Consider the following 25,553-nt stretch of genomic DNA (forward strand, 5'->3'; position numbering starts at 1 on the left):
CCTCTTCAGTCTTCCAGAGGTACTACCACCCACCCACGCTAAGCAATGCTAGCATTCCCGACGTGTCGCCTGGCGCCGCCATGACGGGTGGGAACGGGAGCGAGTCGGGCGTGGCTTCCGTCCTGAACGCCCTGCCCGACACGCTGATCCACTGCACGCGAGAGCGACCTGTCCTGTGTCTTTTGCTTATGATGGGAACGCTGTGGATGGGATACACACTCTACCAGTTCAAGAGAAGGTAAGTGCCGTCGCTGCATAGTCGGGTCTGGAACCAATGAGGTTGGTGCAATTTTCATGAGTAGAATGAATGAAAAGAATCAGGAAACCCGTGTAGAACTGATGCTTCGTCAACCCTGATGGACTGACTACCTGTATGAATCTGGTGCTTAGTCGCGTCTGATACACTTATTGCCTAGTCGGGCCTGGACTCAATTAAGATAATGGACCTTTTATGAGTAGAATGAATGAAAAGAATCCCAAAACCTGTGTAGACAACCCTGATGGACTGACTACCTGTGTGAATTTGGTGCTTAGTCGGGTCTGATACACTTACTGCCTAGGCGGGCCTGGACCCAATGAGGTTAGTGCAATTTTCATGAGTAGAATGAATGAAAAGAATCCAAAAACCAGTGTAGAACTGATGCTTCCTCAACCCTGATGGACTGACTACCTGTATGAATTAGGTGCTTAGTCGGGTCTGATACACTCACTGCGTAGTCGGGCCTGGACCCAATGAGGTTAGCGCATTTTTCATGAGTAGAATGAATGAAAAGAATCAGGAAACCCGTGTAGAACTGATGCTGCCTCAACCCTGATGGACTGACTCACTGTGTGAATTTGATGCTTAGTCTGATAGGCTTACTGCATGATCGGGCCTGGAACCAATGAACTTAGTGCAATTTTCATGAGTAGAATCAATGAAAAGAATCCCAAAACCCGTGTAGAACTGATGCTTCGTCAACCCTGATGGACTGACTACCTGTATAAATTTGATGCTTAGTCGGGTCTGATAGACTTACTGCATAATCGGGCCAGGACCCCATGAGGTTAGTATAATTTTCATGATTAGAATGAATGAGAAGAATACGAAAACCCGTGTAGAACTGATGCTTCCTCAACCCTGATGGACTGGATCAAACTGATAGATAGATAAATCTTATGTCTATACCAAACAATTGCGTTGTCACGCCTGATAGACATAGTTGGGCCTGGAGACCATGACATTAATGCACAATATAATTAAGAAAAACAATTAAAACAATCCAGAGTCCTATATCAAGCCTGATAGACACAATGGAGATAATGCACCTTTCATGAGAAATGAAAAAATTCGAAAAACAAATTCAGGAGCCTATATCAAACGGATGCTTTATCAGGCTTGATGAATTTACTGCGTAGTCAGGCCTGGACTCAATAAAGTTAATAAACTTTTCATGAGTAAAAAGAACAAAACAATCTGGAAGCCTATTTTAAACTAAACTTTTGTCAGGCTTGATACACTTACTGCTTAGTCGGGCCTGGACTTGATGGCTTTAAATCACCTTTCACAAGCAAAGAGAATATAAACAATCTGAAACCCTGTGTCAAACTATCGTCAGGCTTGATAGAGTCACTGCCTATATCAAAGCTTTGGTTCGTCAGGCCTGATAGCCCTACTGCATAGTCGGGTCTGGACTCAATTAGGATAATGCACTTTTCATGAGTAAAAAGAACAAAAACAATCTGGAAGCCTATATTAAACTAAATCTTTGTCAGTCCTGATCGTTTTCCTGCCTACGTTTAATTCCTGCTTCGTCAGGCCTGATAGACCTACTGAATAGTCGGGTCTGGACTCAGTTAAGTTAATGCACTTTTCATGAGTAAAAAGAACAAAAACAATCTGGAAGCCTATATTAAACTAAATCTTTGTCAGTCCTGATCGTTTTCCTGCCTACGTTTAATTCCTGCTTCGTCAGGCCTGATAGACCTACTGAATAGTCGGGTCTGGACTCAGTTAAGTTAATGCACTTTTCATGAGTTAAAAGAACAAAAAGAATCTGGAACCCTGTATCGAACTATCGTCAGGCTTGATAGAGTCACTACCTATATCAAAGCCATGCTTCGTCAGGCCTGATAGACTTACTGCATAGTCGAGCCTGGACTTGATGGCTTTAAATCACCTTTCACAAGCAAAGAGAATATAAACAATCTGAAACCCTGTGTCAAACTATCGTCAGGCTTGATAGAGTCACTGCCTATATCAAAGCTTTGGTTCGTCAGGCCTGATAGCCCTACTGCATAGTCGGGTCTGGACTCAATTAGGATAATGCACTTTTCATGAGTAAAAAGAACAAAAACAATCTGGAAGCCTATATTAAACTAAATCTTTGTCAGTCCTGATAGTTTTCCTGCCTACGTTTAACTCCTGCTTCGTCAGGCCTGATAGACCTACTGAATAGTCGGGTCTGGACTCAGTTAAATTCATGCACTTTTCATGAGTTAAAAGAACAAAACCAATCTGGAATCCTGTATCAAACTATCGTCAGGCTTGATAGAGTCACTGCCTATATCAAAGCCATGCTTCGTCAGGCCTGATAGACTTACTGCATAGTCGAGCCTGGACTTGATGGCTTTAAATCACCTTTCACAAGCAAAGAGTATATAAACAATCTGGAACCCTGTATCAAACTATCGTCAGGCTTGATAGAGTCACTGCCTATATCAAAGCCATGCTTCGTCAGGCCTGATAGACTAGGTCTGACGATTTGTGTCTTCGTGTCCCTTTTTAGTCCATTCCTGCACGCCAAAGTGAGGGAGGTGTTGTCGGACTGCGCACTGCCCATCTCCGTTCTTCTCTTCTCCTTCATCGGTTCATACCTGTTTAGCGACATCGAGCGTAAGTACCACTTCCTGTCTCGTCCCGTCACACAAATTTTGATTTTAAAGAGCAAAAATGTCACAAATGTGGGATTTTTATTATTTTCTTCTCCCCTCTTTCATTGGAGGAAATAGTATTTATAAATGATAAATACTATCTCAATGACAAGATATATTATCGTGTTATTATTTGAAATAAGAAATTATTTTGTATTGTATTGCTTATTATCATTACTTTCTAATGGAGAATCTATTTTTCTGTAGGAGGACACACAGAAAGAGAGAGGAAGAGATAAAGATAGAGAGAAAAAGAATGGGAAAGGAGAAAAAAGAGCAGGATTCATAGACAACGTGAGATAGAGAAAGATAAAGAGAGAAAAAATGAGAGCAGTGAAAAAAGAGTGGAAGAGAAAATAAGAGAGAGGAAGGGACAAGGACAGAGAGATAGTGAGAAAATGGTGAGAAAGAGTGATAATGAGAGAGAAACGGGAAAAAGGGAGAGAAGCAGATAGATAGTGAGAAAAAAAACAAATAAAGAAAGAGAACAAGAAAGAGAGGAGGTTAGAAAAAAGAGAGTGAGAAATAAAGAGAGAAGAAATAGGAGAGGAAAAAGAAAATAAACAATGAGAGAGGGATGTAAATGGTCTGAATTTATATAGTGCTTTTCGAGTCACTGAAGACATCCCAATGTGCTTCACACTTACCCATTCACACACACTCACACACCGATAGCAGCGTCAGTCATGTAAGGCAACTACTGCTTGTTGAGGGAGAGAGAGATGCAGCCAGTCCCTGTCTTTGAAGACATCAAGTGGGCATATTTAGTAATGCAACTTGTTTTTCTCTTGCGCATCTCTCAGCATTGCCACACGGGTCGGATCGAAACCCTTGGCGTGCCCGATCCGGCCTGCGGGCCGTATGTTTTACACCTGTGCCCTAGTGTTACAGACCCACGCCCTGTTTTGAGTTGCGATACGTTCAGGCGCACGCAAAAAAATCCGTCAAAGGAAAAACAAAGTGAGGAAGTCCGCTTAAGTGGGGCACAGCGAGCCGAGGGAACGCAACACTATCCGATATTATTGATGTTTGTTTTGTTGCCAAAATGTTTCTTTCATGGAGGGGAAACGTGAGCGTCTGTGGCGCTCTCCCTCCAGACCCACCTCAAGGCTTCGCTGGCCTACAAACGGCTATTTCCGCTCCACCTCATTGAAAAAAAAACAACCCACGTAAAACCATACCTTTTCATCTTTGCCGATTCAAGGACTTTCCCTGATTTCTATTAAAACCTGTTTTTTTTTTCTTCAGGTGATAAGATATTTATGACGGTATATTGCTAGGAAAAACTGTGCGACTTGGCTGGTTGGAAATGAGTTGAACAGTATTTCAAAAAATAAAGTTAATTTTAAAAATAGATATCATATTTTACGCACTATAAGGTGGCCCAGATTATGAGACGCCTATTTCTGCCAAACTTGGGGTTTTTAGGTGCGCCTTATAGTCAGGAAAATATGCAAGCTCCATATTTCCAATTTTATCGCCCACAATTTTCAGTATGTAAGGCGCAGTGTAGTATAGGGCGACCTAGTCGAGACAATATGTTAACTATGCATTTCCAATTTTACCCAATGTATTTTCTGGTATATAAGGCGCACTGGATTATAAGGCGCACCTTGAAATTTCTGGCCAATTTGGAGATTTTAGGTGCGCCTTATAGTCAAGAAAAGATGTTAACAATGCATTTCCAATTTTACCCAACTTATTTTCTGTTATATAAGGCGCACTGGATTATAAGGCGCACCTTCAAATTTCTGGTCCATTTGTGGTTTTACGATGCGCCTTATAGTCAGGAAAATATGCTAACTACATATTTCAAATTTTATCACCCACATTTTTCATTATAGAAGGTGCAACAGAGTATAGGGCGACCTTTCAAATTTCTGGCCTATTTGGGGTTTTTCGGTACATCAACTATGCATTTCCAATTTTACCCAAAGTATTTTCTGGTATATAAGGCGTACCGAATTTTAGGGCCCACTTTTAAATTTCTGGCCCATTTGTGGTTTTAAGGTGCGCCTTATAGTCAGGAAAATATAACTATGCATTTAAAATTGTACCCAACATATTTTCTGGTGTATAAGGCGCACTGGAGTGTAAGGCGCACCTTGACATTTCTGGCCAATTTGGAGTTTTTAGGTGCGTCTTATAGTCAGGAAAATATGTTAACTATGCATTTCCAATTTTACCCAACGTATTTTTTCGTATACAAAGCGTACTAAATTTTAGGGCGCACTCTTAAATTTCTGGCCCATTTGTGGTTTTAAGGTGCGCCTTATAGTCAGGAAAATATAACTATGCATTTACAATTTTACCCAATATATTTTGTGGTATATAAGGCGCTCTGGATTATAAGGCGCACCTTGAAATTTCTGGCCAATTTGATCAGGAAAATATATTAACTATGCATTTCCAGTTTTACCCAACATATTTTCTTGTGTATAATGCACACCAGATTATAAAGTACACCTTCAAATTTCTGGCCGATTTGGAGTTTTTAGGTGCGCCTTATAGTCAGGAAAATATGGTAATGAATTAGTTTTTCATAGTATTTTCCGGTATATAAAGCGCCCCTTTAAATTTCTGGCCAATTTGTGGTTCTACGGTGCGCCTTATAATCAGGAAAATATGAAAACTATGCATTTCCAATTTTACCCTACGTATTTTCTGGTATACAAGGCGCACTGGATTATAAGGCGCACCTTGAAATTTCCGGCCAATTTGGGGGTTTTGGGTGCGCCTTATAGTCAGGAAAATATGGTAACTACAAAGTTTTTCTTAGTATTTTCCTTTCTCTAATGCGCACCTTGAAATTTCTGGCCAATTTGTGTTTTTACGGTGCGCCTTATAGTCAGGAAAATATGTTAACTATGCATTTCCAATTTTACCCAACGTATTTTTTTGTATATAAGGCGCATTGGATTATAAGGCCCCCCCCTTGAAATTTCTGGCCAATTTGGGGGTTTTAGGTGCGTCTTTTAGTCAAGAAAATATGTTGACTATGAATTTTCAATTTTACCCACCGTATTTTCTGGTATATAAGACGCACTAGATTATAAGGCGCACCTTAACATTCCTGGCTAATTTGGGGGTTTTAGGTGCGCCTTCTAGTCAGGAAAATATGGTAACTACATATTTCCCATTTCATTGCCCACATTTTTCATTATATAAGGCGCAACGGAGTATATGGCGACCTAGTCAGGAAAATATGTTAACGATGCATTTACAATTTTACCTAATATATTTTCTGGTATATAAGGCGCACTGGGTTATAAGGCGCACCTTGAGATTTCTGGCCAATTTAAGGTCGAGCCTCATCGTCCGTAAAATCCGACGTATTGACAAAAACTCTGGGATTTTGTCCGCAGTTCCGGTCTTCAAAGTCCACGACAAGCCGGCCTTCAGCGTGGCGCCTCTGGAGCGCTTGTCGGCCTTGAACGTGGTGTGCGCCATGGGCCTGGGCTTCCTCCTGGCCTTGCTCATTTTCATCGACCAGAACATTGTCGTCTCCCTCACCAACGCGCCCGAGAACAGGTACCGTGTCTGGAAATTCTTTCAAAGGGGGGGCTATGGGGACACGTGGTAGGAAATGAGCTCGCACGGGTGCAGGACTAGTACCTTCCAGTGGGGGAGAACGAAGGAGAGACTGAATGAAAAAGAGAGAGAAAATGAAAACGAAAGAGAGAGAGTGAACAAGAGAGAGTGAGCGAAAGCGAGACAATGAAAGAACAGAGAGGGAGGAAGAGAAAACAAAAGAACGGAGGAGAGAGAGAGAGAAGATGTGGGAAAGAGAGAATGAACAAAAAAGTGAAAGAGAGAAAAGACAGGGAGAGAGATAGAGAGGGAGAGAAAAAGCAAGAAAAAGAGTAAGACAGAATGAAAAAGAGAGAGTGAGAGTGAAAGAGAGAAAAGATAGAGAGAAAGGGAGAGACAATGAGATAAAGAAAGAAAAAAGCAAAGAGTGGGATAGAACAAAAGAGAGACTGAATGAAAAAGAGAGAGAAAACGAGAAGAGTGGGATAGAACGAAAGAGAGACTGAATGAAAAAGTGCGAGAAAGCAAGAAAAAAGAGGAAATAAAAGAATAGAGAGGGAGAGAAAATAAAAGAGCAGGGGAGAGAGAGAGGGAAGACGTGGGAAAGAGAATGAACAAAAAAGTGAAAGAGAGAAAAGAGAGGAAGAGAAAAAGCGAGAAAAAGAGTAAGAGAATGAAAAAGAGAGACTGAGAAAGAGAGTGAGAATTAAAGAGAGAAAAGGTAAAGAGAAAGGGAGAGACAATGAGATAAAGAAAGAAAAAGAGCAAAAAAGAGTGGGATAGAACAAAAGAGAGACTGAATGAAAAAGAGGGAGAAAACGAGAACGAAAGACAGAGTGAACAAGAGAAAGTGAGAGAAAGAGAGAAAAAACGGGCAATAAAAGAATAGAGAAGGAGAGAAAACAAAGGAGCGGGGGGGGAGAGAGAGAGAGAAGATGTGGCAAAGAGATCATTAACAAAAAAGTGAAAGAGAGAAAAGAGGGAGAGAGAGAGAGGAGAGAACAGGCGAGAAAAAGGGTAAAACGGATTGAAAAAGAGAGGGATTGAGAAAGAGTGAGCGTGAACGAGAGAAAAGATGGAGAAAGGGAGAGACAATGAGATAAAGATCAAAGAAGAGTGGGATAGAACAAAAGAGAGACTGAAGGAAAAAGAGAGAGAAAACGAGAACAAAAGAGAGTGAACAAGAGAAAGTGAGAGAAAGCGAGAAAAAACAGGAAATGAAAGAACAGAGAGGGAGAGAAAACAAAACAGCGAGGGAGAGAGAGGGAAATCGTGGGAAAGCGAGAATGAACAAAAAAGTGAAAGCGAGAAAAGAAAGGGAGAGAGACCGAAAGAACAAGCTAGAAGAAGAGTAAGACGGATAGAAAAAGAGAGAGACTGAGAAAGAGAGTGACATTTTCTATTCACAACATTTTATATTTGTTTATTTTTTTTAAATGAAAATCGTAAGATGGCCGCCACGGCCCGTTTAAAAAGCCACGGAGGACCTTTGGCAATTTCCGGCACGTTAGCCACAAGTGAGCCGCAAAAGTTGACATCTGAGTCAAGAATCCGAAACAGGAAGTCTAACCTTTTTCCCACGGTGATAAAATAGGATGACCAAGACAAAATGGACTTCTCCGTGAAAAGTAGGAAAATAGGAAGGAGTTTGCGCATAGCGGCCGAGTAAATACGACGAAGTGGGTCGGCAGCCATTTTTTAGATATAAATAACGTGGCAACAAAATCATGAGCTAAGTTTCCTGGTAGCTAAACTCGAGAATGCACCCCAATTTTGAATTTTTATTTTTTTGGAATGAACCATTTTGGGCCATTTTATCACTTGCATGTGCTTTTGTCCAAATTGGCTTAATAAATGGTAAATGGTCTGTATTTCTATAGTGCTTTTCAAGTGAAGGAAGACCTTTCAAAGCGCTTTACAATGTGCTTCACACTTACCCATTCACACTCACACTCACACACCAATAGGGAGTCGGCCTCCAAACGTTTTGAGGATAATCAAGATGCTAAATGGTAAATGGTCTTCATTTCTATAGCGCTTTTCAAGTCAATGAAGACCTCCCAAAGCGCTTTACAATGTGCTTCACACTTACCCATTAACACTCACACTCACACACCGATTGGGAGTCAGCCTCCAAACGTTTTGAGGATAATCAAGATGCTAAATGGTAAATGGTCCGCATTTTTATAGCGCTTTTTAAGTCAAAGAAGACCTCCCAAAGCGCTTTACAATGTGCTTCACACTTACCCATTCACACACACACTCAGACACTGGTAGGGAGTCGGCCTCCAAACCTTTTGAGGATAATCAAGATGCTAAATGGTAAATGGTCCGCATTTATATAGCGCTTTCCAAGTCAATGAAGACTTCCCAAAGCGCTTTGCAATGTGCTTCACACTTACGCATTCACACACACACACACTCACACACCAATAGGGAGTCGGCCTCCAAACGTTTTGAGGATAATCAAGATGCTAAATGGAAAATGGTCTTCATTTCTATAGCGCTTTTTAAGTCAATGAAGACCTCCCAAAGCGCTTTACAATGTGCTCCACACTTACCCATTCACACTTACACTCACACACCGATTGGGAGTCAGCCTCCAAACGTTTTGAGGATAATCAAGATACTAAATGGTAAATGGTCTGCATTTCTATAGCGCTTTTCAAGTCAATGAAGACCTCCCAAAGCGCTTTACAATGTGCTTCACACTTACCCATTCACACTCACACTCACACACCAATAGGGAGTCGGCCTCCAACGTTTTGAGGATAATGAAGATGCTAAATGGTAAATCGCTGCATTTATATAGTGCTTTTCTAGTCAATGAAGACCTTTCAAAGCGCTTCACAATGTGCTTCACACTTGCCCATTCACATACACACACCAATAGGGAGTCGGCCTCCAAACGTTTTGAGGATAATCAAGATGCTTAATGGTAAATGGTCTGCATTTCTATAGCGCTTTTCAAGTGAATGAAGACCTCCTAAAGCGCTTTACAATGTGCTTCACACTTACCCATTAACACTCACACTCACACGCCAATAGCGGCCATGCAGCCATGCAAGGCGCCTATCTGCTTATTGGGGGCATTAGAGATTCAGTGTCTTGCCCAAGGACACTTCAACACTTATTCCATCTTATTTTTTTGTTTATTCCAATATATAGGGCAGCACGGCGGCACAGTGGTTAGCGCGTGTGCAGCACAGTTCTGAGGTCATGAGATCGAACGTCCTGTGTGGAGTTTGCATGTTCTCCCCGTGCTTGCGTGGGTTTCCCCTGGGCAATTCGGTTTCATCCCACATTCCAAAAACATGCATTTCAGGTTAATTGCCTCTATTTCCAGGCCTCGATGACCTTGACTTAAGAGTGAACAAATATTGCTCACAAGCGTAGATTTTTTTCTTCACATGTCCGAAATTTAAACCATGCTAATTCTGGCGCGGTGAAGCCGGTTTCTTCAAGGTAAGCCATAAACCTTAGGAACTGCTTTATGACTTCACTTCCTGTTTCACTCTTAGGTACTGACACTTAAAAAAAAGGCAATTCCTGCCTCTATTTCCAACCCTCGATTACCTTGACTTAAGAGTGAACAAATATTGCTCACTAGCGTCCATTTTTTTCTTCACACGTCCAAAATTTAAACCTTAAATCATGCTAATTCGGGCGTAGTGAAGCCAGTTTCTTCAAGGTAAGCCATAAACCTTAGGAACTGCTTTATGACCTGACTTCCTTCACACGTCCAAAATTTAAACCTGAAATCATGCTAACTCTGGTGTGGTGAAGCCAGTTGCCTTGACTTAAGAGTAAACTAATATTGCGCACTAGTGTCGATTCGTTCTTTACACGTCCGAAATTTAAACCTTCAATCATGCTAATTCTGGCGTGGTGAAGCCAGTTTCTCAAGGTAAGCCATAAATCTTAGGAACTGCTTTATGACCTGACCTCTATTTCTAGGCCTCGATTGCCTTGACTTAAGAGTAAACAAATATTGCTCACTAGTGTCGATTCGTTCTTCACACTTTGGAAATTTAAACCTTAAATCATGCAAATTCGGGCGTAGTGAAGCCAGTTTCTTCAAGGTAAGCCATAAACCTTAGGAACTGCTTTATGACTTGACTTCCTGTTTCACTCAGGTACCGACACTTAAAAGAAGCCAATTCCTGCCTCTATTTCCAGGCTGCGACGTCATAAAAGGATATAAAACAAAGCGAGACGGTGACCTTGGATCCTATCGAATACTTCCGAATTCTTCTTCTACGCCGTAAAAGAACGTCGGCCGCGCGTCGTCTGTTCCCATTCCCTGTCGCGTTTGTCAATGTCAGTGCTAGACTTTTTGCGGAGCTTCAAACTTTTCGTCCCGGTCGGTCGGCAAATGAACCCAATGCGGTTCGCAGATGACGCGTGAAGAGAAATAATGATTTGTTGACATAAGTGCCGCAACAACTCATCGATTACCGAAAGCGTTGGCGGCTCATTAGATCATCGATTCATTGTATCTCGAGATTTATGAGCCGCTAATTACGTGAAATGATTGAAGGTTTAAATTTAAAGTGTGAAGAACAAATCGACGTGTGAGCAATTTTTGTTAACTCTTAAGTCAAGGCAATCGAGTTCTGGAAATAGAGGCAGGAATTGGCTTCTTTTAAGTGTCTGTAGCTAAGAGTGAAACAGGAAGTGAAGTCATAAAGCAGTTCCTAAGGTTTATGGCTTACCTTGAAGAAACCGGCTTCACCACACCAGAATTAGCATGATTTCAGGTTTAAATTTCCGACGTGTGAAGAAAAAAACGACGCTATTCAGCAATATTTGTTTACTCTTAAGTCAAGGTAATCGAGGCCTAGAAAAAAAAGGCAGGATTTGCCTTATTTTAAGTGTCGGTACCTAAGAGTGAAACAGGAAGTCAAGTCATAAAGCAGTTCTAAATTTGCATGATTTAAGGTTCAAATTTCTGACGTGTGAAGAAAAAAATTGACGCTAGTGAGCAATATTTGTTCACTCTTAAGTCAAGGTAATCGAGGGCTGGAAATAGAGGCAGGAATTGGCTTCTTTTAAGTGTCGGTACCTGAGTGAAACAGGATGTCAAGTCATAAAGCAGTTCCTAAGGTTTATGGCTTACCTTGAAGAAACCGGCTTCACCACGCCAGAATTAGCATGATTGAAGGTTTAAATTTCGGACGTGTGAAGAAAGAATCGACACTAGTGAGCAAAATTTGTTTACTCTTAAGTCAAGGTCAATCTTGGCCTGGAAATAGTGGCAGGAATTTGTTTTCTCTTAAGTCAAGGTAATCGAGGCCTTAAAATAGAGGCAGGAATTGCCTGCTTTTAAGTGTCGGTACCGAAGTGAAACAGGAAGTAAAGTCATAAAGCAGTTCCTAAGGTTTATCGACACTAGTGAGCAAAATTTGTTTACTCTTAAGTCAAGGTCATCGTGGCCTGGGAAATAGAGGCAGGAATTGCTTTCTTTTAACTTACTCTTTGGAATCTCCCTTGCTTTCTTCCTCTCTCACTATTTATCTTTTTAACACTGTTTCTCTCCCTCTTGCTCCCTTTGCTCTCTCTTTCTATCTATCCCTCTCTCTCTTTTAATCTTTCTTTGTTCCTCCTTTTCTCTTTCTCTCTTTGTGTCTTTTTACCTTTGTTTGCCATCCCTTCCTTTTTTCTTTTCTCTCTTTTCTCTCTCACTCTCTCTCTCTCTCTCTCTTGCTTTCCCCTTCTCTCTTTATCTCCTTCTTTTTCTATTTCTCTTTGGATTTCTTTTCTTCTCTCTCTTTACCCCTCCCTCACTATTTCTCTTTTTATCTTTGTTTCTCACGTTCTCTATTTTCTCTCTGGCTCTTTCATTCTTTTCTCTCTCTTTTTTCCTCTCCCTATCTTTCTCTTATTTCTCTATCTCTCTTTTTCTTTCTCTCTAATCTACTAGTCCGGCCCCTGAGAGAATGTTCTATCGTGTGGCCCCCGAGTTAAAATGAGTTTGACACCACTGTTGTAGATCCTGGTGGTGTCGACCAGTGAGTATTGCTCGCTCACTTCTAGCATATATATATTATATATTATATTATATATATTTCAACACACTCTGTGTCAATGCCGACTATAGAAGACATACTTTCATCCATCCATCCATTATCTGCACCGCTTGTCCTCAGTAGGGTCCCGGTGGTGCTGGGGACACACAGTCAGACATCCCTTCACACTCTCATTCCCACCTAGGGACAATTTGGACCCGCCAATTGACCTGACATGCATGTTTTTGGAATGTGGGAGGAAACCTAAGACAAACCTGTCAAGACCAGAACAGAGACAGGACCCACTTGCGTAACGTTTCTCAGTTTTATTGGGAGGAAGGGAAAGGAGCGCACACACGATCCGGAGATCGCTGATCGTGGGGAGTAGGTTGCTCAGACGCGGCTGTTGGACTTACTTGGCTAGCGATGGCGGTGTCTGGAACAGAAAAACGTCTCAATAGCCGGGAAAGAAGAGCAAAAATCGTGATCGCGATCGGAAACAAGTCGAAAGCCAGGACAGGAGAGTAGACGTTGTTGAGATTAAAAAAAAATTATCGTTAATCGGGGCGGGAGAACAGACGTGGTCTAGCTCAAAACAGATTGTAACAGGAGACTAACAGTAGCAAAAAACAGGACAGGCGATAAAGGGCTTACTGTGTATAAACGGAGATTCGCAGACGGACCGACAAAAGGGGACTGACAGGACAGAGTTCAAATACCGACAGGAAGCCAATCCGTCAACAAGCTGCAGCTGGCGCCACACGAGCGGGGCCAATTGGGCGCCATGGCAATCGTGACACACGGGCGCGGCCAATTGGCTGCCATGGCCACCGTGACAAAACTCATTTTCCAATAAAACACGCCGCCGGTTTCGCTTGTAATCGGTTGTCGATTTTTTTCAAGATTGAAATGTTTCCTGGCACTCTGTACCTAAACGCGAGCCTTCACCTGCCATTCTGTGTACCAATTCTTGATGTTTTTTTTTCTTCTTCTTTTGTGGGGCGGGCGCGTAGGCTGCTGAAGGGCACGGCGTACCACTGGGACCTGATGCTGTCAGGCTTGATCAACATCCTGATGTCTGTTCTGGGTCTGCCCTGGATGCACGCCGCCTTCCCGCATTCCACTCTGCACGTACGCCAGCTGGCTTTCGTGGAGCAACGCGTGGAGGGAGGACACCTCTACGAAACGTGAGTCGCGACACGCCCCTCCTCAAATCCAAGAACCAAACTCAATGATGTCTTTGTATAAGCCGCGTTGGATTTTAAGCCGCGGGCCTAAATAGCCATGAAATTGAACTCATTCGGGTACATTACTGACATTTCAGACAGCTTTGTCGTTTTTCAGTTCTGCTCCAAGTTGATTACGTCACGTGTTTTCAGATCTTATGACCATTCAAGATGTCAAATACAAAGTCGAGCACGTATTTACTACTGCACCAAGAGAAAACAAATGAACATTTTTTCCTGTGGTTTTTTTTCTACTTTTTTTTTAATTCCTTAAAAAAAAAATCTCATTGTGTTTCTGAACTGTTATTTTTTTCTTTTTGTTCTGTATTTACCTTTTTCCTACATTTCTTTCTTTTCTTTTATTCTGGTTTTTTTCTAAATGTTTCCTTCTTTTTTCTCTTCCTTTTGTTTCTTTTTTTCTCAGCTTTTCACTACTTTTTCATTTTGGTATTTTTTTCTTTTTTGCTCTATTCCCCTCCTTCTTTTAAGTCATTTTGTGCATAATTTGACATCATATTTGGTCATGTTGGGATGAAAGAAGCAAAAACAACCCGAAGAGCCGTTTAGGACCCGAAAGAGCCGGTTCCTTTTAGTGAGCCGAGCCGAAGAAGCCGGTTCTCGAAAAACTCTACTGACTTTACTCAACTTCGTTCTACTTCGACTCGACTTCAAAATACCACATTTATGACACAATGTCAGGGGAACCCGTGTATTTTGACCTTCATGCACTGTAACTTTGACTTAATTCGCTTCTTAATTAGTCATTTTGAGCCCTCATTTTTGTGCGCTGGCTCGAATTTCTTGTGCGCTGAGAATGCGCGAGCAGTGCGCAATTGCTTAGAGGGAACACTGGAACAGACCCCCTAATATTTCCTGCCGTATGTTTTAACCGGAATGTCGATTTTATCTCTCGGCCACGGCGTGATCTAGTCTGCGCTCAGTATCGTGCAGGTGAAGGAGACGCGGGTGACGTCGCTGGCGGCCAACGTTTTCATCGGCGCTTCGGTTTTCCTGCTGCCGTTGCCTCTGCAGTGGATCCCCAAGCCCGTCCTCTACGGACTCTTCCTCTACATCGCCCTCACCTCCATCGACGGGAACCAGATGTGCGACCGCATGGCCCTGCTGCTCAAGGAACAGGTCCAGGATTTAAGATTTTATCGATTTAACCCTGGTTAGCGCGTGTACGGCAGAGTTCCTAGGTCTGTGCGGAGTTTGCATGTTCTCCCCGTGTTTGCGTGGGTTTCCTCTCAAATTCCAAAAACATGCATGTCGGGTTAATTGGCCGGTCTAAATTGTCCCTAGGTGGGAATGAGTGTGTTGTCTGTCCTTGTGTACTGGCAACCCGTTCAGGGTGTCCCCTGCCCACTGCCTGAATACAGCTGGGATGGGCTCCGGGACCCCCGCAACCCTACTGAGGATAAGAGGTGCAGATAATGAATGAATGAATGATTTAACCCTTATGTTAGAAACATGTAAGTCCAATTACGTTAGGGTTAAATGGATATGTTTTTCATTTTTATATCTATTTTCTAGTTCATACGTATTTGATTTATTTGTTGAAATATTTTGGTGTAATTTCTATTCAATATTTATTTTTCATTGCTGAATATTTGTTTATTTATATATGTGTTTTTTATTGATTTATTTTGGATTGATTTATTGATAAATGACATATTTTGTGATATTTTTAATTCCATGTTTTTGTTTATGTATTTATTTTTTTAGGTCTTTATTGTATTGATCTTTCAATTGTTTAATTTGTTTATTGGTATTCATTTTATTATGTATTCATATTGTATTTATTTTTTTAAATAACTTTTTTCCATGTTTTATTCGTATAATTTTAATATATTTTTATTTTATTTTATTTATTTGAATATTTATTAGTATTGCATTTTTGATGTATTCAATTTTCAATTTTTTTGTTTCATTTTTTATTATTTTTTGATGTTTGTATTTATTCATACATTCATTTATGAAAATGATTTATTCTATACTTATTTTGAATTACTTTTAATTGATCTTATTATGTTTTATTACTTTCTTCGTATTCATTTTTTTAAGTTAATTTATATTTTATTTGTTTGTTCAATTTACTTTTCGTAATATAGTAATTTGATATATTTAAATATTTCTTTGTATAAACTTATTGTTTTTTAAATTTTTATTCTATATTTTTATTGATTTGTAATTTATTTGTAATGATTATTTTCATTTTTCATTAATAAGGTTTTTTTTGTTTTTTTTCTATTTTTATTCATTCCGAGATACTTAAGCTATACCATCAAATTCAGTAACCACGCCGGCGGCCGATATCAATACCTCCTGCCCTCTAGTGGCTGTTTGACAATTGAAAACCATAAATCAGAAGAATAATACAGTATATTGCTCCTGATTTTTTTAAATAATTCAATACATCTCATCTCATTAGCTACACCGCTTATCCTCAGTAGGGTCACGGGGATGCTGGAGCCCATCCCAGCAATCATCGGGCAGTGGGCAGGGGACACCCTGGACTGGTTGCCAGCCAATCGCAGGGCACACGGGGACAGACAACTCACTCGCTCAGTCACATTTTTTTTTTTTTTAATATTTATTTGTGTGGGGTTATATCCTAGTGATATCTGGTATCCATGACTTCAAAAGTTAAGTATCTGAGTCAAAACCCGCATCAAACATCCCCAGTACGACCGAAGGGGGTTTATTTCCTGTCCCGGACAGTTTTTGACGTTCCGCCGCCTTCTTTTCTCCCTGCAGACGTCGTACCCGCCCACCCACTACATCCGCAAAGTGCCCCAGAGGAAGATCCATTACTTCACCTTCCTGCAGATGATGCAGCTGCTGGTGTTGTGCACGTTTGGCATGTACCCCATCCCCTACATGAAGATGATCTTCCCCTTGGTCATGATCCTGCTCATCCCCCTCAGGTGAGGCACCGTCATTTTCAAGAACTGTTATCCTTCCTTTATGGTAGCTAAGGGAGACTTGAAACCCCCCGCAATATACAAAAATGTATCAAGTACCCCCCTTTTTTAACACGCACTCTCCAGGCTCCCTGTTCGCAACCATAGGCAACCAGGGATATTGGATCGCTGCCACAAAGGTGCTTTTCGTTTTTGGTAGAAAGAACGGGATAAAAAGATGCCATGCATGACACAAATGAGCTCTCTTTGACATTGCTTTTGGCAATATTCATTTATTTTCAATGGATCATGGCCAAAACAGTGCAGTTGATTTTAATCGGGCCACGATGACAGGCTTCACCAGCCCGAACCGAAAAAAAAAGAGCATCAACGCGTGACACAAATGTGCTCTCTCGGCCTCTGCTCCAAGCAATAGTCAATCCAGGGATAATGGATCATGGCCACAACCATGGATTTCTTTTTATGCAGAAAGAATGGCAAAAAGAGTGGCCATGCATGACACAATTTCTCTCTCCCGATCCCTGCACTCAGGCGACTGGGGATGATAATGGATCACGACCCCACCAGTGCAGTTCATTATGGGCAGGTATACTTCCGTGGCCCAAACAGAGAGAGAAAAAATACACTTTGCAAGCCCCCATCCTCAAGAATAGCACACAATAAAAAATGGATTGCGGCCGCATTGGGACTGTTCATTTTAGGCAGAAAGAACTGAAAATAATAGCTGCCATGCATGACACACATTTGTTTTCGCAGCCCCCTGCTCTCAGCAAAAGCTGACTAGGGATAATGGATCACGGCCCCACCAGTGGAGTTTATTGTTGGCAGGCCACAATGGCATGCTTCCGTGGCACAAACCGAAAAAAATGCGCTTTGCCAGCTCTCGCCTGTAGCAAAAATCGACTTGGAAAAATGGATCATGGCCACACTGACACTGTTCATTTTAGGCAGAAAAAAATGGAAAAAAAACAGCCGCCAGTATGGCACAAATTTACTTTCTTAGGCCCTGCTCTTAGCAATAGTCGACTGTGGAAAATGAGTAACAGCCAAAGCAGTGCAGTTCATTCTAGTCAGGTAAAAATGGCACGCTTCAGAGGCCAAAACTTAAAAATAAATGCGTTGTGCGGGCTTCTGCTCTCAGCAATAGTAGACTGGGGATAATGTAATGTGCTTTCCGACGGTCCCTGCTCACAGCCACATGCGATCGGGGATAATGGAACGCGGCCGCATGAGTGCAGTCCACTTTTTGGTGGACAGAACAGCCAAAAAAGCCACCAGGGCTGACAAAAGTACACTTCCGACAGTCCCTGCTCACAGCCGCATGCGATCGGGCATAATGGAACGCTCCCGCATGAGTGCAGTCCACTTTTTGGTGGACAGAACGGCCCAAAAAGCCACCAGGGCTGACAAAAGTACACTTCGACAATCCCTGCTCACAGCCACATGCGACCGGGGATAATGGAATGCAGCAGCAAAGTGGCAGTCCACTTTTGGTTGACAGAACGGCAAAAAAGAGCCTCCAGGCGCGTCAAAAATGCACGGTTAGGAATAAATGATCGGGGAATACTTTTCAACCTGCGGAATACGAAGCGGAAAGTAGCCAGGGATTACAGTACATCGAATGTACACGCAAATAAATGCAGCTGCCCTGTTTTGTATTCCTTTGGTGACAACTTGGTGCAATCTTACTCTGGGGTGAAGGTGAGGAGGGGGCATTCTGTTGCATTTCAGGTGAAAACAGCGCTATCCCGTTATTTCCAAAACGACTCGAAAGCTAGCAGATGTTCTCCCTGCATTATGCATGATAATCTATACAGTAGTCGTAGGTTTCATTGTATACGGAGGCGCTCTCCTTTTCAATAAGAAATGAAGATTTGCACTTCAAAGATGTACACGTGCCAGCGCTCGCACGTTCACTTTTGAGAACACGAGCTTTCCCAAGGACATCGACAAAGAACTTTCCTCAAGTACTCGTTAATTGTTCCAAAAATATCTACTTTTATATATTCAAAAAGAAGTAACAGAACCAATTATTTTCAACAACAAAAGGGTGACATATTACAACCGTGAATTCCTCAATAAATCAAACTGAAAAGTGTCATAATAATAAAAGATAATAGATAATTATTACAACTTTGTAATTTTTGTCAGGAACCAGAACAGGATCAGGACCCAAACGCGTGACGTTTGCACACAAGCCTTTTATTTTACGGGAAATGGGGAGTCATGCACGTTAGGCAGCCGGTCTGGGGTGGAAAGACAGGAAGCCAGAGACCGAGAAGATCGATTCCAATTGCCCGAGTTGATATCGGACAAATGGGGTTGTTACTGGACAGGACGGGACAGACAAGATAGATAACGAATCAGGATATCGAAAATAAACAGCAGAAACTAGAGGGGAACAAAAACTGGAGGAAATAACAAACAGGACAAAAAGAGACGGAAACAAAACTGGAACCCGAAATGAAATAGGACAAAAATAAACGGGAACAATACCGGACTGGAAATGCCAACAGGAAAACAGTTTCGTCAGTAGGGGTGCTATGGAATCCAGGACACTAGCCAGGGTAGCATTAAACTCATTCATGAGTGAGTCAATAGAGCCTTTATATAAAGGAAACGACACAACTACTCCTGAAATAGTTGGAGCATGTTCTAAATTCAGGGAAATTCAATCAGCCGAACGACAAGTATAGTCCAAATATTAATTTATTTAGCCGAATCAAATAGTTGAACAAATTAGATCTCTGCCTGTGCCAATTTTACAATCGTGTGCAGGAGACGACGGGGGCTTCCAGGGTTCCCCACTTTTATGACACATGGCGATGAAATGTTCACGCCCTTGACCAAGTCGCTGTCTGATTGGTCCGCGGCTGTCAATGCAAATTTCCCAACCATGATTGAAGAATGGGAGGAGGGGTGATAGGTCATCGTCCTCCGGACAGAATGGGGCACAACACACACAGTCTAACTCCCCCAGGCGAGGTGATAAGTCATTGTTATCTGCACAGACTGAAACCAAAGAAAACATTCCAAAGCACAGGCGTTTTACGACATCCTAGAAAGTTCCACTCAAGGCTGAGGTCAAACTTAGGACAAGTATTTTGAGTAGAAGTGGAATAAAACAGCGTATAAAATAGTATATAACTTCAGGGGCTTTAAAAAAAACATGACTTGACTTGTGATACCAATGTTTGTCGTATCGCCCAGGCATAACTGTTCATCACTTCCCGTGTGCGTTTGTGTGCTTATGCGTCTATAGGAACAGGGTGCTTCCTCACATCATTGAGGCCAAATACTTGGACATCATGGATGCCCAACACATGTAGCCGAAGAAGGACGAAAAGCGCCTCCGGATGCAACACTTCGAGCCCGCCGCAAAAACGGCAAGCGTAAAGAAGTTCCATTTTCATCCGTATTCTTATTTTTTAAACGCCAAACGGTTCAAAGGCGAAACGGAAATGGGTGTCCTTCGTTCAGAGTACTCGATCTACTCACTAATGCCGTGTAAGTGACGGACTTCCTTTTTCCCGGACGGCAACTCCCCCCCTTTCTATTTTTTTTAATTTCAACACCGTACTGGTGGTGTTTGGTCCACGTGACGTGTACTTACACTGTGCTGATGAGTAGTTGAATACTAGACCCAAAAGTGTAGCGTGGACGTGTTTTTGTTCCTTTCCTCTTCTTGAAAGCGTTCCCTTTAACGTTTTGCTTCGTTGCGGGTTGTTTAGCACCTTATTAGGTCCTTTTGACGTCCGTGCTCGACAACTGCCCGCTTTCGAGCCGTCGATCCACAAATTCATCTCGTATTTAAAGAAGAAAGAATTACGTTCTGAACCCCTAGCTCCCACTGTCTTCAACTTCATAACTAGGGATAGCTCCGCCCCCTAACGCTTGATGCCATGTCCCGAACCATAAATTAGCCATATCGCCTAAACCTATTCATCCTAATCCTGTCCCTTAACCCAAATTTCTTAATCCAACTTTCCCATCTTCTGCAGGATCCTAATAGTCTGTTCTCAACCAGCCCTTGCTCTCACCATCCCAAATCTCCTAACCCTAGCTCCTCCCCCTAGTACTTGACGCCCTGTCCTGATCCATAAAGTTAGCCTAATCGCGTAAACCTACTTATCTCATTACTACCTTACTTGATCAGTTCAACCTTGACCATTATAAGGTCCTTAAAAATATGTTCTCACCCATAACCCTTAGACCTCGCCGTCCCAAATCCCCTAACCCTAACTCCGCCCCCCTAGACTTCATACCCTGTCCTGATCTATAAATTTAGCCTTATCGCGTAAACCTACTTATCTCATTACTACCTTACTTGATCAGTTCAACCTTGACCATTATAAGGTCCTTAAAAATATGTTCTCACCCAGAACCCTTAGACCTCGCCATCCCAAATCTCCTAACCATAACTCCGCCCCCAGTACTTCATACCCTGTCCTGATCCATAAAGTTACCCTTATCGCTTAAACCTACTTATCGCATTACTACCTTACTTGATCAGTTCAACCTTGACCATTATAAGGTCCTTAAAAATATGTTCTCACCCAGAACCCTTAGACCTCGCCATCCCAAACCTCCTAACCATAACTCCGCCCCCAGTACTCCATACCCTGTCCTGATCCATAAAGTTACCCTTATCGCTTAAACCTACTTGTCTCGCTACTACCTTACTTGATCAGTTCAACCTTGACCATTATAAGGTCCTTAAAAATATGTTCTCGCCCAGAACCTTTAGCCCTCGCTGTCCCAAATCTCCTAACCCTAACTCCGCCCCCCTAGAACTTCATACCCTGTCCTGATCCATAAATTTAGCCTTATCGCATAAACCTACTTATCGCATTACTACCTTACTTGATCAGTTCAACCTTGACCATTATAAGGTCCTTAAAAATATGTTCTCACCCAGAACCCCTAGCCCTTGCCGTCCCAAATCTCCTAACCCTAGCTCCTACCTCTAGAATTTGATGCACTTTCCTGATCCATAAAGTTAGCCTTAGCACCTAAACCTACCTGTCTCATAACTACTCAACTTGTTCAGTTCAACCTTGAGCATTCTCTGCAGCCCCCTAAAAATCTGTTCTCAACCAGAACCCCTAGCCCCACTATCCCAAATCTCCTAAGCCTAGCTGCGCCCCCTAGTGCTTAAAGCCCTGTGCTGAACCATAAACGTAGGCATATCACCTGAACCTATTGGTCATGTCCCTTTACTTCAAAATTTCAGTTTAACCTTGACCATTACCTGCAGATTCTTTATCTGTTCTCACCCCATCCCCTTAGCTTTTACTGTCCCAAACCTCTTAACCGCTAGTTCCGCCCCCTAACACTCGATATGCTGTCCTGAACCATAAAGTTAGCAATATCACCCAAACCTACCTTTCTTCATTCCCAAATGTTTGTCCAAATTTGAACATTCTAGACAGACCTGACTAATAGATCTTAAGGATTGAGCACAAGCCCAAACTACCAACTTTGATCGACGAAAATGGTCGTTCTTAAATAAAAAGGCCCGTTTTGAATTTAAAAATTCTTCATTAAAAACAATAAAAATAAACGGAAATAAATAAAAGACACTCTTATAAAAATATGATGTTCTGAATGTCACAGTCCTGCATTTAGGTCAGCTTTCCTGCCCTGGCGGCGAGGAGAAAGCCCCTCGGCTGCGCCTGGTTTCGTGTCCTGGTAGCGAGAAGAAAACAAATCTAGGCAGGCTGCAGTAACGGCACGGCTGAAGGTTCTTGCCCCTAGGAAACTAGGCGCGGCCGAGGGGCTTTCTCCTCGGCGCCCAGACAGGAATCTGGGCGCGGCCGAGGGGCTCTTCTCCTCACCAGGACAGGAAACCAGACCTGAGTGCAGGACTGTAACACTTCCAAATGAAAATTGTGATATTTTTAAAAATTAAAATATATTTAAGTTTATAATTATATAAAAATGAAACCATATTTTAAAAAAATAAAATTTTCATTAAAAAAATATTTTTCATTTATTGAAATTTAGCACTCCTGGGCTTCGGTAGAAACCTTTTCCATCAGAACAATAACTTTAATTCTATCAGTTCTTGTTGTGTCCCGCAATATCTCTCTCTGTTTCTGTCTCTGTCTCTGTCTCTGTCTCTGTCTCTATCTCTCTCTGTCTCTCTCTGTCTCCCTCTCTCTCTCTCTGTCTCCCTCTCTCTCTCCGTCTCTCTCTCTGTCTCTCTCTCTCGCTCTCTCTTTCTCTGTCTCTGTCTCTCTTTCTCTGTCTCTGTCTCTCTCTCTCTCTCTCTGTCTCTCTGTCTCTTTCTCTCTCTCTGTCTCTCTCGCTCTCTCTCTCTGTCTCTGTCTCTCTCTCTTTCTCGCTCTCTCTCTCTCTTTCTCTCTCTCTCTGTCTCTCTCTCTCGCTCTCTCTTTCTCTGTCTCTGTCTCTCTTTCTCTCTCTCTCTCTCTCTCTCTCTCTGTCTCTCTCTCTCTCTGTCTCTGTCTCTCTCTCTCTGTCTCTGTCTCTGTCTCTGTCTCTCTCGCTCTCTCTCTGTCTCTGTCTCTCTCGCTCTCTCTCTCTGTCTCTGTCTCTCTCTCTTTCTCTCTCTCTCTTTCTCTCTCTCTCTCTCTCTATACATACACATATATATATATATATATATATATATATATATATATATATGAGAGAGATATTGTGTGTAATGATTTAGAAAATGGCAACAAAAACATGTGGTTTTACAACAGTTCTCTGTATTATTGCATTAAAAAAAAAACAATGGATATTTATTTATAGTTTTCTTTACCTAGCTTCTGTCACCATCATCCTTTCTCATTTTTGGAATTTCCGTCCACTGTTTTGGCTTCTCGTGTTTCCAGTTTAAAAGAAATGTTCTTCTCCCCTTCAAAATAAAAGGTATTAGATGGCATCTCTTTAGCACCTTCACAACTCGATTTAGGTGAACACGGTGCGCTACCGGGAGATCCCTCAGCACGTCGCTTTCTTTTCCTACAACGCATCGCCCTATTTACAGACGGTCCTCGAACGCAACACGTGACCATTCAGCAATACTGTATATTACGAAGAAGAAGAAAAAAAAAAAGCTCCCGGAGCTCTATTTTTGAAGAAGAAGATAAAAAAAGCTCCCCGGGAAAAAAAGTTCTAAACCGACGGGGAGACGTTTGCATAATCCTCGGAAACAGTAGAAGAAAGGAAAACGAGGACTCACTCGGACAAACTTTTCATCATCTCCAAAGTCTTTTTTTTTGCATTCTTGACTCTTAAATGTTTTATTGTGGATTTCTTGTTCTCACGGTCCCCGTTTTGATTTTTCCCTGACATTCCGATTTTTATTTGTTTTTATTTTCATGTTTGTAGCCTACTTTTCTAATCACGAATGTCATGTCTTGAAGAGTTTTTTTTTTCTGTTGTTGGAAAAGATCAGCTATATTTGTAAGCTGGGATATGATGTAAAAATATCTTAAGAGATTGTGTTGTTTTATTACATAGTATATTAAAAAAAAGGAACATATATATATATATAAAGGTAAAAAGAGACTATCTCAAGCTGTTTGCCAAATAAAAAGTAGTCATGTTGGGGTGTGAGTTTGTTTCTTTGTTTTTGTGTTTCAAAATATGTCATTGTTTCTCTGCATCAGAGGTCACAAACTCCGTTTTGTCAGAGACCAGAAGAGGAAACGGGACCCACTCGCGTAACGTTACTCACATTTTTATTGGGGATTTGCACACTCGATCCGGAGATCCTTGGTCGAGGGGAGTACAGTGGAACCTCGGTTCTCGACCATAATCCGTTCCAGAACCCTGTTCGAAAACCGATTTGTTCCATCACCGAAATCGTTTTTCCCATTAAAAGTAATGTAAATCGTTTTAATCCGTTCCAACACCCTGAATGTTTAACGTAAATATCAAGCTAACCCAGGCTAATCGTACGTTCGCGTTAGCGTAATCTTCCATACGAAAGATGACGCTAACATGAAAGTGTAAAAATAAAAAAATCAGGTCGTTTACAAGTCATTTAGCACCCGGGTCTCCACAACAAGTGGTGAGCGGTTCATTGGAAAGGGGGCTCAATTCCAACATCCTCAATGTTGGGCTCCGTTCCAACACCCTGAATGTTTACCTTGAATGTTCAACGTAAACATAAAGCTAACCCAGGCTAATCGTACGTTCGCGTTATCGTAATCTTCCGTACGAAAGATTATGCTAACATGAACGTGTAAAAATAAAACTAAAAGGATAAAGAAAAGAATCATGCATAGGATTTCTTACCTTTGTGGAGGTCAGCAGAAGGCACAGGTGGACGGTGGGGAGAGGATCAGACACTCGCACACCTTCAAACCTTAATCATTGATGGTTATCTGTCTCCTGATGACTAATAAATTACGTGCACTATTTTAATCGGCCTTGTTCATTGAATCCATTTTCTTGGGATTAGTAATTCATATCAGAACTCAAAGAACTCCAGTAATTACATCATTTAATTTTCTCAGTGTAGGAAAGTCGAGCATCCTTCAGTGAAAAAAAGATTTATGGTGGAGCATAGGTCCCTACATATCAAAGTCTTTTTTGTTTTTAATTTTAAACTGTTATTACATTGCCTTAACACATAGTTAAGGTAGATATTGCCAGATATTGAAGTTTGGGTTGTCTTGAAAAAGAAAAAAGCCAAAAAAAGTCTCAGAATTTTGATCTCTCATGGCCAAGATAACCCAAAAAATTCAGAGCGGCCTGTGTAATACTTGGTCAATAACTTGGCTCAAGGGCAGAAAGTCACCTCAAGTTATGTGCGAGATGTGTCCACGATCCTTAAAGCTTCAGTTCAACAGCAGGGAACATTTTCCTTCCAGCCCCAGCATCCCCTCTTTCCACGTTTCAATTTAAATAGAAAATTTCACGATTACATTGCAAAAAATGATTCCTTTATCTAGCGAATTACCGTAAATTCCGGACTATAGAGCGCACCTGAT

At 41.7% G+C, this 25,553-nt stretch overlaps 1 protein-coding gene across 2 annotated transcripts in view; it reads left to right on the forward strand.

Annotated features, from left to right (window-relative positions):
- Positions 1-22,730, forward strand: part of slc4a11 (solute carrier family 4 member 11) — a 123,306-nt gene extending 100,576 nt beyond the window's left edge. For both annotated transcript variants that reach the window (XM_088354529.1, XM_088354528.1), the window contains 7 exons: positions 10-238; positions 2,769-2,875; positions 6,279-6,444; positions 13,466-13,639; positions 14,620-14,815; positions 16,436-16,605; positions 19,865-22,730. In XM_088354529.1, coding sequence (XP_088210655.1) covers positions 10-238; positions 2,769-2,875; positions 6,279-6,444; positions 13,466-13,639; positions 14,620-14,815; positions 16,436-16,605; positions 19,865-19,931 — 1,109 coding nt within the window. In that variant the 3' untranslated portion in view covers positions 19,932-22,730. The remainder of the gene's footprint in view (positions 1-9; positions 239-2,768; positions 2,876-6,278; positions 6,445-13,465; positions 13,640-14,619; positions 14,816-16,435; positions 16,606-19,864) is intronic.
- Positions 22,731-25,553: the final 2,823 nt, after the last annotated feature.

The sequence above is a fragment of the Urocampus carinirostris genome, chromosome 15, assembly GCF_059441175.1.
Source record: "Urocampus carinirostris isolate Australia breed hairy pipefish chromosome 15, RoL_Ucar_1.0, whole genome shotgun sequence".
In the NCBI taxonomy this organism is placed as follows: Eukaryota; Metazoa; Chordata; class Actinopteri; order Syngnathiformes; family Syngnathidae; genus Urocampus; species Urocampus carinirostris.